We start from the raw sequence: 14,128 nt of genomic DNA, 5'->3' as shown, positions 1-14,128 counted from the left end.
ATAAACAAGGCTGTTGTTTTCCGTAGACACAAAATTAAATGGGCAGGGTTATTGTGTATAAAATTCAGCTGGGAGAACAATGCAACTTGTGTTAGAGGTTACTGCTAGGTTATAGCAGCACACCTTCAAATATTTACCTCAGGGGACCAATTACTGTGGGGGATGTGATCTACACTGACAATGAATTGCCTCTCGCACTTAAGCTGAATTATACTTCACCTTACTGTTCACTAATAATGCAATTTTCAACCAGAAAAGAACAAATATGAGGTGACCCCAAGTCAATGAGTGAGCAAACTGTGTATCTAAGAGTTCCTAAATTGATTTAAAGGGAGTAAGATTACAATGATGTAAACAGACTGCTAAAATAAATGTATTACTAGTATTCCACATTAATGGAACTACCTGTGAATAACAAAAATGAGATCTTGTGCTGGTATAGAGCTGTTATAACAAGATTGTGATATCCCAGTATGAAACCCCCTTGTAACCTTAAGGATCCAATTAATCTTTCCAACATCAGTGGTAATGGCACTGGGTTCAAACAATTCAGTGCTGTGGGTTTTGCTTATATTGCTGTGGCATTGATGGTTGTTTTGTCTATGATATATTTTAAAGGGGAGCTTCTGTTATCAGTAGAATATGATAAAGGAGGATCTTTAGAAGAATCTCAATATTGATCTAATGCATGAGCTCCCAAGACCGGGCTTCCATGTTGTCACAACCTTTATTGACCAAATAGCAATGTGCTCCAAATAGTTTTATTTGATTTAAACAAAACAGAAGGTCCAGTGGTGTAGAGAGGTTTGGCACTGGTGTAGTTTTCTTGAGTGGTGCAGGTACTTTATTGATACATGTGCAATAGTTGTACCATGATGAGAAAAGGGGCGGGGTGTTATGTTTATAATGCCCAATGAGGGACAGTAAAACTATGCACATGAAATGAAAGACAGCTTAGGAACCCTCATTTGGTAATGTCATTCGTTCAGTGAGAAAGCACCAAGAAGTTTGTTTTGTTCAATAAAACACAAAACAAATAAGGCACAGGCCATTTTCCAACTGCCTACAAAGATGCTCATCGTTACAAGATTAATGACACAGTGGAGAGGGCCAGCTGTGCTGGAAAAGTGCTGGAATCATTCTTTAATTCACCATGATCCATCTAGCCCTGCTCCTTAAGAACATTTGTGGCAAGTTGCATGCATGGAGGTGTAATTTAGACCCACATTCTGTGGAAGCATGTTGAAAGGTGGGTTCTCTGTAAAATATCAGACTTGGGATAAACGAACATTAAGAATATGTAGAGTTATGAGTTTCAACAGAGTTTTCTTACCCTGATGTCATATAGAAGCCATTTCCGGGCATTACAAAGTGGAGAAAAGCAAAAGGGAGAAATAATGTTGAGGACATGGATTGCTCATGCACCTCAGCTGGAATTCATTTAGACAAGGTCTATAACAATAGAAAGACTGGTCACAGCAAGGGATCACCACTTGGAAGTATGGTAAAATATCATAACCATTACAAGAACACTCCAGGCATCCAGAGGGAAACAAGGCTAGTCCTCTATTTTCCATTAAGAAGACAATTAAGGGTATGTAGTGTTGCTAATCACTCAGCAAGAAATTGTGTTCATCAGCCATTACAGTCAGGAAGATATGGTTTCAATGTCCAATTATTCAAACAAGCTGAGGAATTAGAATCTAATTTGCCACCATGCCAATACCACTTTTATTTCTCTTTCATGCAAGACTTGTGGGCAACCAATTTCATTTCTTGCAAATTAATTCTGGATTGCAAAAAATAATGGCAGTATCTAAATTTTATTGTGTTTTCAGTAAATGATCGACTACTTTTCGGTTGTGTTTGCTCTTGCACAAGCCAGCTTTCTCTGTATTGGGGATGGGTGCTTTACATGTGTAAGGTTAGTGCCAGTATGCAGCTTAACACTGCTACAGAGCAACACTTCCTGTATTCAATATAACCCTCAAAGAATCATCATCAATTCCAGAAGTCTCCTCTTCTGCATCTGTTAGGAACTCATTCATTTCTGAAGTCATCCAATTCCCTTCTTTGGTAAAACATGCAGTGTCTATGGAGTGTGGACTATGGCAGGACACTTTCTTGAGGCAAGGCCAAAGTTGTGGCTCTAAAGAAATAAAAAAATATAAAAGTTAAGATGGGCATTGCAGGGCAGATTATATGTTGCAGCTATATGTTATGTGACATGGTAGCAACTGGGTTTACTCCTGACCTTCAGTGCTGTCTGTGTGAAGTTTGAATATTCTCCTTATGATTGCATGGGTTTCCCTTGGATGCTCTGCCTACATCCTGAATCTAAATAAGGGTTTGATTGGTAGGTTAACTGGCTATTGTAAATTAACCCAAGTGTCAGTGGATGAGAATGGGTGGAGTTGATGGCCACGTGAGACAGAACAGGTTAGAGGAAAATAAGCTGAGGAATGGGACTAATGGGATTGCTCCAAGAACTGACATAGGGTTGAATGGCCTCCTTCTGTGAGAATGTAAGAGATCCATAGTGACAATATCTGTAGTAATCTGTTGAGATTCGAGAACATTCCCATTGATTAGAAGGCAGCAAATGTAATTCTGCTATTTAAGACGGGAGGGGAGAGAAAATAGGCAGTACAGACCTATCAGCCTGACAGTAGGGGGTAAAATGATAGCTTCTATTATCAAGAAAGTGGGCACTTAGGAAATAAAAATAGGACTGAGCAGAGTCAGCATGAATATATGGAAGGGAAATCATGGTTGGTACATGCATTCAGGTTTTCTGAGGTTCATCTAGCAGGATAAACAAGGAACTAATGGCGTGGTGGATTTGAACTTTCAGAAGGCCTTGATAGGGTGCCACATAAGGTGTTCTTAAACAATATTAGATCTCATAGGATTGGGGGTATTCCATATTTCCTTATGATATAGAAAGGAGGCTATTAGGCCCATTGACTCTATGCTGGATCTTGGAGTACTCCATTCCCCCACTAATTTCCCCTGTAATCTAATCTTTCCATATTTCCACATACTCCCCCTCCTCCCTCTAGATTCTACACCTCACCTACAGACTGGAGAGGTAATACACAGAGGTGGATTTAGTTTCTGTTTTGGTTAATGGGCAGAAAACAGAGAGTGGGCAAGTACATGTGTTGGGAGGCTGTGACTACTGGAGTGCCGCAGGGACCAGGTGTTCACATTATATGTCAATGATTTGGATGAAGGGACCAAGTGTAGTATATCCAAGTTTGATGATGATATAAAGTCAAGAGAAAATTGAGAGAAGTGTGGGTTGTGAGAAGGATGCAGAAAGATTTTGGGGATGTTGGGAACACTGGATTGTCCACGTTCTAAGAACAAATTAAAAACTGAATAAGGATTGCATTCTGTACCAGCTAGTTTACCATTGATCATATTTCTACCAGTGCTTCAAGTTGATTCCTCACCCTCTCATTGGGTGTCAAGTCTTCGTCTAGTAACAATTCCAGTTGGAGGTGGAACAGGTGCTGCTCAGGTGTGGCTAATGGTTCCCTGGGTTTTCCTCAATTTGTAGTGAATAGATGGCATGTTATGTAAAAAGCATACATGATTTTTTTTACATCATACTTTTGTACAATCGGCATGTGCATCATAGGAGAAATTCTATTTGATGAATATGATTATTACCTCAACTTCTTGTGGTACTTTGTCACACTAAAAGTTTTCCTGATTCTTCTTTCTGACTCTCAAGATATCATAATATATTTCACAGCCAAAGAAGTATTGGGAAATGTGGAAGCCTATCGGCACATAACAAGGTCTCATACACAGCGATCTTTAATGAACTGATATCAGAATTCCCTTCAGTTGGAAATAAGTACATGGTCCATGTGTTACAGTAGGGTGTGAGGACGATTACAATTCTAATTGATTGTAAATGGCCTGAACTTAGAAACTCAATGTAAAGTGGACGAATTTAGGAACAAGATTAAGCTAAAAGAAGTAGAATCAAAGAAGGCAGCTCAAAAATTAAAGATAGATGTAATACATTTGTAAGTCAATAAAGCAACAGCAAATAATTTAGTGCAAATGACTATAATGTGCAATGCACAGGAAAGATAAACATATACTCTACGTTGAAATAACTAATAATGAAGCCAAAAGAGTTCTAACAAATCCAACAATATGGGAAACAATCAAGAAATCTATATTAAATTATATTGAACCATATTCCTAAAAGTACAGAATATATGTCAGCGGAGATGATAATGAAGCCATATGATCGTGCCTGGTCAGAATGATTCATCAATACTGTGTCCAATTGTGGTTGTCAAGCAGCAGGAGAGCAAGTGAAACAATGCAGTGAAGAGCTCCAAGTCTGAACCATGGAGTCATGGACCTGTGTTCATAAGGAACAATTAGAGAAACTTGCACGTTTAACTTTGGGAAGGAGAGAACTGAGAGACGATTTAATAGAGCAGTGGAAGCAAAACTGGAGGGCACGGGTTCAAACAATAAATCTTACATTCAGGAAATAATTCTTCATACAAAGACCCCAGAACCTTGGAATCACTTCAGAAGCAGAAACAAGAGACTAGAACCCATAGATACAAATTGAACAAGGTATTTCCCTCTCAATTAACACGACAAGAAAAATACATTAGCATTCCAATCATCTTACTTACTGCCTGTACTGTGAGAAAAGTTAGCCGCTGTGTTTCCCTATACAACAACTATAAGTGTACATTAATAGTTAATTGTTGTGAAATACTTTGCAATGTCCTGCCTCACATCTTCAGCGACCTGGATTCAGTCCTGACCTCTGGTGCCGTCTGTGTGGACTTTGTCTCTGAGAATGTGTGTGTTTCCTCCAGGTGGTCTGGTGTCCTACATCCCAAAGATGTGCTGGTTGCTAGCATAATTGTTACTGTGTTGGTGAGTGATAGAATCCGAGGGGACTTGATGGGAACGTGGGGAGAATAAAGTGGGATTAGTGTAGGGTTAGTGTAAATAGGTGTAGAGTGATTGGTGCAGACTCAGTGGGCTGAAGATTTGATAATGTGTTTGGAGATTCAGGATCTATATTTATAATTTACCTAATTATCAGTTAGGTTTGGTAAATATTTCACTGTAATTATAATTGTTCCTCAAGAAGGCAACACCTATCATCAAAGATCCCCCCCATCTGGACCAGGTCATCTTCTCGCAGCTACCATTGGGCAGGAGGTACAGAACCTTGAAGTCTCACACTGCCAGGTTCAAGCACAGCTACTTCCCTTCAACCATTTGACTCCAACCTCCACAACCCTAATCACTATCTCAGTATAGCAACACTATGACCACTTTGCACTACAATGGACTTTGATTTTTTTTGTTCTAATTGTGTTCTTTCTTGTAAAAAATGTGCATAATTTATGTTTAATTTATGTTTTTCTTCTGCGTGCATCTGATGCGATGTGCCTTTGATAACACTGCAACTAAATTTTTCATTGCACCTGTGCATAGATGTACTTGTGCATGTGACAATAAACTTGACTTTGGCTTTTGACTTTGACTTTATAGCTTTCAGGATTTTAAGACCTTCAATAGGCATATCATCTCTAAAAATTCCTACAAGCAGTTCACTTCCTGCCATAGAAATACACCTTGTGTGTCCAATCCCTCAGTGACAAAGTGCCTCTCACTGATTTGGGCAGCACAGTAATGCAGAAGTTTATGCAGTTCCAGGGACCCAGGTGTGATTCTGTCCTTGGATGTTCTCTGTGTGGAGTTTGTATGTTTTTCCTGTGATCACATCGGTTTCTTCTGGATGCTCCAATATCTTGCACATCCCAAGGCATGCTGGTAGGTTAATGGGGGGTAAATTAGGTAAGTGGCAATAGAATCAAGAACATCTCAGATACTGCTTCGTGTAGTTATGATGTATCTGAGAAACCAGACTAACCTTTCCTGCAAAAACAATACTGTTTTAACCAACCTCTTCTCAGCAAAATCACTGAGAGTAAAAACTTATAACATGACCTCAGGACCTCACAGTCAAAAATACTTCTGAAGTAAGGCAAACAGAACTGAACTGAACCCAGCAAGTTTCCTGAAGCGTCATTCAGATAATCTGTTTCAGGTGTTCGGTAGTGGATAGACATTCACCAAGATTGTTGGGTATCTCATGTGGCTCCATTGTGGAATAACACCATGAGAATTTTTTTTTCCAAAAATGTACTTAATTCATAAAATTTGCATGTATGTAAAAGCAGGACATTCATATGTCACCAATCACAATACATGATATATTGTCCCATTTGTTTACAAGATTTAAACCGGAGCAGCATAACATAATTTTTCTTTTGCACACATTCCATGGGTGATGTACCTGACAGGATAGACAGATATTAGATAGATAGATATTTATTTATTAGTCACATGTACATCGAAACACACAGTGAGATACGTCTTTTTGCGTTACTGAGAATGTGCAGGGGGGCAGCCCACAAGTGTCACCACTCTTCGGGCGCCAACATCGCATGCCCACAACTTCCTAACCTGTACGTCTTTGGAACGTGGGAGGAAACCGGAGCACCCAGAGGAAACCCACGCAGACACGGGGAGAGTGTAGAAACTCCTTATAGGCAGCAGCGGGAATTGAACCCAGGTTGCTGGCGCTGTAATAGCGTTATGCTAACCGCTATGCTACTGTGATTTCACACGAGTTCCAGCCTCTTAGTGTGCAGTTTCGGGAGGGCCCCAAACTCTGGTCTTTTCCCATATAGCTCGTGCCCCTCAATACATCCTCCTGGACTCTGGAATGTGCCATACTTGGTTGTACACAGGAAGACCAGCAGGTTTTTGGCAAATCAAAGGGCATCCTTCATCAAGCTAATGGTCTTCCAGCAGCAGTTGATGAGTGACCTGGGAACAGCCTGGAGAGTGCAGGTTACACCACTGCATGGATGAATCTCATCAAAGACCGTAATCTTTTTTTTAGACCTCCTTGGCTAGAGCAAATTCCAAAAGGATATGGATGATGGTTCATTGAGTTTTTGAGGAGGTGACAAGGGTGCTCGATGAGGCTAAGGCAGTGTACGTCATCTACATGGACCATTTAGATAAGGCATTTGATAAGGTCCCTCATGGTAGGTTGATTCAGAAGATAAAGATGCATGGGATCCAGGGTGAATTGCAAGTTTGGATTTGGAATTGGCTTGCCCATAGAAGACAGAGAGTAGGGGTGGAAGGCTGTTATTCTGGCTGGAGGTCCGTGACCAGTGGTATTCCACAAGGATTGGTGCTGGGATCTCTGTTGCTTGAGATATATATCAATGATTTGAATGAAAGTGTAGATGGGTGGATTATCAAGTTTGTGGATGATACCAAGATTGGTGGAGTTGTGGACAGTGTAAAGGACCATCGAAGAATACGGATCGGTTACAGATATGGGCAGAGAAGTGGCAGATGGAGTTTAATCTCGGCACGTTTGAGGTGTTACACTTCGGGAGGTCAAATGAAAGGAGAAAGTATACAGTCAATGGTAGGCCCATAAATAGCACTGAAGTACAGAGGGATCTTAGGGCCCAAGTCCATAGTTCACTGAAAGTGGCTACACAAGTCGATAAGGTGGTAAAGAAGTCATATGGAATGTTTGCCTTCATTGGTCAGGGTATTGAGTATGAGAGTAAGGAACTCATGCTGTAGCTATATAAAGCTTTAGTCAGACCGCACTTGGAGTATTGTGCACAATTATGGTCTCCCCATTATAGGAAGGACGTGGAGACTGTGGAAAGGGTGCAGAAGAGGTTCACCAGGATGCTGTCTGGATTAGAGAGTATGAGCTATAAGGAAAGGTTGGACAAGCTTGGGTACAGTAGTCTAGCAGTTAGCGTAATGCTATTACAGCACCAGCTACCTGGGTTCAATTCCGGCCGCTGTCTATAAGGAGTTTGTATGTTCTCCATGTGACTGCATGGGTTTCCTCCGGGTGCTCTGGTTTCCTCCCACATTCCAAAGATGTACAGGTCAGGAAGTTGTGGGCATTCTGTTGGTGCCGGAAGCGTGGCAACACTTGCAGGCTGCTCCCAGAACATTCTATGCAAAAGATGCATTTCTCTATGTGTTTTGATGTATGTGTGACTAATAAAGATATCTTATCTTACCTTTCCTTATCTTATCTTCCCTAGAGTGTTAGAGGCTGAGTGGAGACTGGATAGAGGTTTTTAAAATTGTGAGAGACACAGATAGGGTAGACAGTCAGAATCTTTTCCCCAGGGTAGAAATGTCAAACACCAGAGGACATGCTTAAAAGGTTGGGGGGTGGGGGGAAGTTTAAAGGCAACGTGAGGGGCAAGTTTTTTGTGCAGAGAGTGGTAGGTGCCTGGAAAGGGTTAGCAGGGGTAGTAGTGGAAGCAGGCAGTTTGGTGAAATTTAAGAGGCTTTTATGTACGCACATGAATATGAAGGGAATGGAGGGACGTGGACGATACACAGGAGGAGGACACTTGGTATAAACCGGCACCAAGATCGGCACAATATCATGGGTCGAATGGCCTATCCAGTGCTGTACTGTTCTATGGTCTCATCCCCAGCACAATCCCTTCAAAGACAGTGTGTAACAGCACGGAGTCTCCAAGTGTAATGAAGAATCTGATGGGGAGCGCACTTCTCACCACCAGACAAGCTCGGTGCTGGTTCTTGTTTGAGAGTTCAACAAGCACTTTACCAAATGACTTTGACATTCTGCTTGGGAACCATTCAACAGTTCCCACCATCTCCTTCTCCTGAGGGCCCCAAGGACATTTAGTTTGAATGACTTGCGGTCAAAGGCGTTCCAGAACATCACCGGATTCTTTTAGACCCGCCCAAAAGCCAAGTGGTCTTGACTGAATACCTTGCAGGAAACACAGCACGTTTGACGGTGCAGCACTCTCTCAACAACGCAAGCGTATCTTTACTCAATTCCCTGCCCAAACTGGACCTGAATCCTTCCGACTCACCCAGAACCAGCTGACTCGCAAGCAACTGAATCACCTGATTAAACGTCAAAGACTGCTTGAGGTTTTGGGAACTGCACTATCAATCTCCCGCGGCGTTGCTTCAGGCAAGGCAAGCAATCAGTGAAGCCTGACCTGTGATAGGAAGCAGGAAGGGTTTGCTGAACTTTTCAACATATTAAACAGGAAAGCTCCGCGCTGCCTTGTGTTCTACCAGGTAATGAAATCAAGGTAGAACACGCCAGCCTGAATCCTGACGGTCTGCTTGCTGTGGGAAAGGAGTCTCTCTCTCTCTCTCCTTGTTGGAAGCTGCCTGTTGCATGACTGTGTTGCTCCAGGAGTTGGGACAGCAGGATCATCGGTACTCTCTGGGTGACGCTGGGAGGTGGGTTCACGTCAGGAAGCCGCCTCCTCCCCAGCGGAGAGCACAGGAGGCCAACTGCGGGGCTGCCGAGCGCACAGTCCCGGGCCACTGGGACGTCCCGAGTTCTCAGCCATGAGCCGGCCGGACCTCAGGAGGCTTTTCTCGGCGTGTGATCTGAACCGCTCGGGGCTGATCGAGTTGGAGGATTTCTGCGGCGTCTGCCGGGAGCTCGGCGTCTCCAGTTGGCAGGTGTCCCCCCTCTTCCACAAGCTGGACGTGGACAACGACGGCTCCATCAACTTCAACGACTTCACCGCCGGCTTTGAGGAAGTTTCCGAGGTCCTCGACCTGTCCTCGTTCGGCTCAGACGGTTCGCAAGTGGCGCAGAAGTTGGCCTGGGACGAGTTTGAGGAGCGATTCGGGGATGGGGTGCAGTACCTGCGGAGGTAGGAGCTTTCCAGCGACCCTCACGCCTCCTCATCTCCTTCCCTCCACCCCCTCTCCTCACCTCCCTCACCTCCGTCTCTTGCACCCCCTCCTCCTCCCACCCTCACCTCCCTCCTCTTCCACCCTCACCTCCCTCCTCTTCCACCCCTCATCTCCCTCACCTTCCACCCCCTCTCCTCATCTCCCTCACCTCCTTCCTTCACTTTACCCCCATCACCTCATCCCCCACTTTCACCTCACCCCCTCCTCATCTCTCACCTTTCTTCATCTCACATCCCCACCTCTCTCTATTCCCTCATGCCCTGCTCCCTTCTGTGCACCTCTTCCTCCCTCTCTCCCTCCTTCTCATGTGCCTTTCCCTCTCATTTCCTTTAGCACTGTTACATTGGAAACGGACGTTGCCTTATATTTGGAAACAATGGGAAGGTGCGTTCTGTGGAATGAATATTTATTATAGAATCAGTGCGTGGAGCGTAGAGAATTGATGCTCATCGTGTGCCTGCCACGCTGATCTTTTGGCAGCCAAGCAGGAACACAGACTGCCCAGTGCTGGCGTCATGCAGGGAACTAATGAAACAGAAGCTTCTCCCACACTACTTTTTTTTGCATTTGAGGTCATTCTTTCACACTGGGCTTTCTTATTCTTGCAGCAGTGTAGAGCTCTTCATTGGCAGTACAGGAGGCGGTACATTGGCTCTTCAAGACTATATTGGCTCTTTGGAATATAAAGAAGTTGCATTCCTGTAGCGTCGTGCACTAAATATTTAGTAAGTGTATTCAATGCTGTATTGCAGAAGGAAGTGATTCTCATGCAGCAAAGTCCTTTAAAGGACAGTTAAACAAATGTCCTGTTCACCTTTTTATGGGTGTTGGTCGATGGATAAGTGGCATGCTGTATTCTGATCTACCCCCTTGTGATCTGTTACATCCATCTGAGGTGGTTTAGCATCTCATCCCAAAAAACTGCAGGATTCCTTCACCAGAGGAAGAGGATAGACAATAGTAAATCTCCAATAATCCAGCACCTTTGTGATATTGGTGGAGCCAGACTGGCTGAGTTTCTGGACTATCAGATGTTATTCCCATTAATAACCAAACACATTTTTATTTCACATTTTTTAACATGTTACACGGTACAGGTCCACCCCAGTTCTGGCAGGTTCTGTTCCCGAGATCTGTTCGTAACCTGAACAGTTCGCAATTCGTAAATGCAACCACAAACCATAGTCTGGAGAAGCATTTTAAATCTTGTTTTGTCATTCTTAATAATAAGGCTGATATTAACAAATTTAGCCCGAGCCTATCTCGGGTATTCTTTAAAAAGATTTTACTTCAGAAGAGGTTTAAAATGCTATTGACAGTTTTAAAAAGGACACTGCTGCTGGCCCAGATGATTTGCAAAATGGACATCAATGTGTTAACTAGAATGTACTCTTCTTGGGTTCAATCTGGCAAAACTCCAGCTCGTGTCATCTGCAGCCCCGCACCAACCAGCAAATCCATCCCACTGGTCTCCCAAATGCTTGTTGGTATGTACAGGCTGTGTAGAAGTCGGGCGTTGGTAAACTGGGAGGACCTGGAGTTTAATACATTTTCCAGTGAACCTGGCGAGTTTAAAGGAAGCAGGAGATGTCCAAGCACTCCAGCCTTTGGTTGTGGCCGCACACCTTGGCCAGTCCTGACCCCACCCCTGGCCGCCCTCTGGACGTCTGCTCATGTCCAGATTAATGAGTGAGCCAGATGCTGAACCATCAGATTTCCCTACAATCGGACGCCAGATTATCGAAGTTATAAATCAAAGTCGAGTTTATTGACATATGCACAAGTACATGTATGTACAGGTGCAATGAAAACTTACTTGCAGCAACATCACAGGCACATACAAATATGATAGAAACAAAGGACTGCAGATGCTGGAATCTAGATGAAAAACACTGTGTTGCTGGAGGAATTCAGCAGGCCAGGCAGCATCTGTGGAGAAAAGCAGGTTGTCAACATTTTGGGTCAGGACCCTTCAGGACATATATGTATGGTCAAAGCTGTTGAACCCATGACTTCAAGAGGTTACTAAAGCCCAATAACATCAAAGTCAGCATTTGATTGTTGTCATTCATTGTACAGTTTGGTAAGTCTGTGTTAAACATACACGGTCATAAGTTACAGTCATTTGGATATGTGGAGAGTGCTGAGTAGAGTTTAATGTTACAGTGGTAGACTTAACACTTCAAATGCATCATCACTAGCTTGATATTTGACAACTGTAGTATGTGGGAACGAGCAAGGCATCAAGGAAAGCTGAAAGGTGCAAACTAGAAACAAATGAACCGTGATTTAATAATATATACTGCCTTCCTCAGGTGATGGGATTGTAGTGCTCTGAGGAAGATTTATTTCAAGAAATCCAGCTCTTATAATGGGAATAAAATTGTTTACATATTTCAGTACTCCTGGCTTTAAAGTAGGGGGAAAGGAGGAACTGATTGGTGTGACCAGAAAAGTAATGATGCTAATTATCCCTTTGGTTTGTGTGGGTGAGAATACACACAGTGGTTAAAGTCCCATTTTATCCCAGTACAGCTCTAGCTCTAACTTACAACGCCAGCCCTGTTACTGCCTTAAATCTGTAATAAAAACTGACAGAAATGTGACATTAAATTACCTCGAACAATATGCAAGAAACTTAATATCATCTAGGGAAAGGTATTCCACTTGATTGATACCTAACCCATCACCCTAAACTTTCACTCCTATTACCGGTGCAGAATGGCTGCATCTCCAAAATGCATAGCAGTCACTCACCTGGGCTACTTTGATAGCATTTCCTAAACTTGTAGCGTTTACCGCCAAGATGGGCAGGGGCTTCAGGTAAATGGAAACCGCTACATACATGTTCCTCTCCAAACTGCACACCAAGTCTTACTTGGCAGTGTATTGCTGTTCATTCTTCATCACTGGGTCTGAATCCTGGAGATCCCCTGCTCGAGCATTGTGGGAGCACCTTCACCAGAGGGACTGCACCATCACTAACTTCTTGAGGATAGTTATGGATGGCAATAAATGCTGGCCTTGTCTGCAATGACTCAATGTCAGGATGATAATAGGAATAAACCTATTAATAGGGTTAATCCTGTTTTCTAATATATTAGTTTTCTCGTCTCTTGTGAAAGAATATTTGCTCCACAAGTATACTGTAAGATGTACAGAAGCATTTTTCAATCCATTATTTTGGTAATTCTTCGCTCCATTCCCCGCTTGACAAACACATTCATTCTATGTTAGATATTTTCTCTCTTCCTAGTTTTACAAATGAACAAAGGATTAATTAATTCTGATGTTCCAGAGAGTATGCACACTATGTAATACAGCGATGTGATGAACACTAAAAGACCTGCTGATATACCATATCTGGCTCATGCTTATGATGTCCAGACACTAATAAGTCAACCATCCCAACCCTCAGCAATCTGTAATTCCCTGAGAGAACAAATAATTTTTGTTTATTCCTTCGCGGTGTGTAGGATCCACTGTAAAGGCCAGCATTTGTTTCCCATCTTTAATTGCTTTTGAATGGCACTTGCAGTGCCCAATGGGTCAACTGTATTGGAGTGGGATTCTGGGTAAGGCTGGCGACAATATTAGTGAACCAGTTAGGTTTTACAGCAGTTTCATAGTTTCATGATCATCATTATTGAACTGAATTTGAATTGAATTTAAATGCCTTGGTGAGATTTGAATAGATTTCCCTGCATCATTAGTCCAGGTCTCCAGATTGTCAGTCCATTAATATAATCACTGTGTTTCCATAGTAGGCTCAGTGGATGGAGCAGAGTGGGGCAAAAATTGTAGCAGACAATTCTTCCTTCATCTCAAGCAATCAAAAGCAGTGTACAAAATCACATTGACTATACTGGTGTTAGTTATTGATTTACATCTTTCAGCACTATGTGATCCCTGTACCAGCCAAGAACTGGTACATCTCAATTTTAAAGGCATGCAGGAAGTTAATGGTGCAGTGTATACAAATCTGCTGTCCTGAAAAAAAGTGAGATGGGAAATAGCACGTTTTTTTAGCTGAGTGCTCCTTCAGCAGTGACTGAGAAAGAAGTTGTTCTTCTTTGTTTGTTTAAATAAATAACTCCTCAGCCTCTGACCCCTGGTTATGCCACCTCGACAGAATAGGTCATCCATGAGAATAGGAGTGCTCTACTTGAATCTCTTGAGGCAGACATATGAAATTTATTGCACTAATTAGAATGTAGCTTTCAGTAATTACACAAGGGCTTTGCAAAGAGCAGTGATGCTTATATAGTGCATACCTAAAGGGGTTTTGCCATAAGATTTAAGA

At 42.6% G+C, this 14,128-nt stretch overlaps 1 protein-coding gene across 2 annotated transcripts in view; it reads left to right on the top strand.

The window, feature by feature from the left end:
• The first annotated feature begins 9,006 nt into the window (after nucleotides 1–9,006).
• The window catches only part of zgc:162879 (ras and EF-hand domain-containing protein), a 59,595-nt gene continuing 54,473 nt past the window's right edge, over nucleotides 9,007–14,128 (top strand). The window contains exon 1 of one of the 2 annotated variants that reach the window (XM_052040702.1): nucleotides 9,007–9,782. In XM_052040702.1, coding sequence (XP_051896662.1) covers nucleotides 9,469–9,782 — 314 coding nt within the window. In that variant the 5' untranslated portion in view covers nucleotides 9,007–9,468. The remainder of the gene's footprint in view (nucleotides 9,783–14,128) is intronic. The other variant, XM_052040703.1, reaches the window with a different exon arrangement.

Source organism: Pristis pectinata, chromosome 28 (assembly GCF_009764475.1).
Source record: "Pristis pectinata isolate sPriPec2 chromosome 28, sPriPec2.1.pri, whole genome shotgun sequence".
Classification (NCBI taxonomy): domain Eukaryota; kingdom Metazoa; phylum Chordata; class Chondrichthyes; order Rhinopristiformes; family Pristidae; genus Pristis; species Pristis pectinata.
The sequence above is the reverse complement of the archived record's forward strand: the minus strand, read 5'-3'. Positions and strand labels throughout refer to the sequence as shown.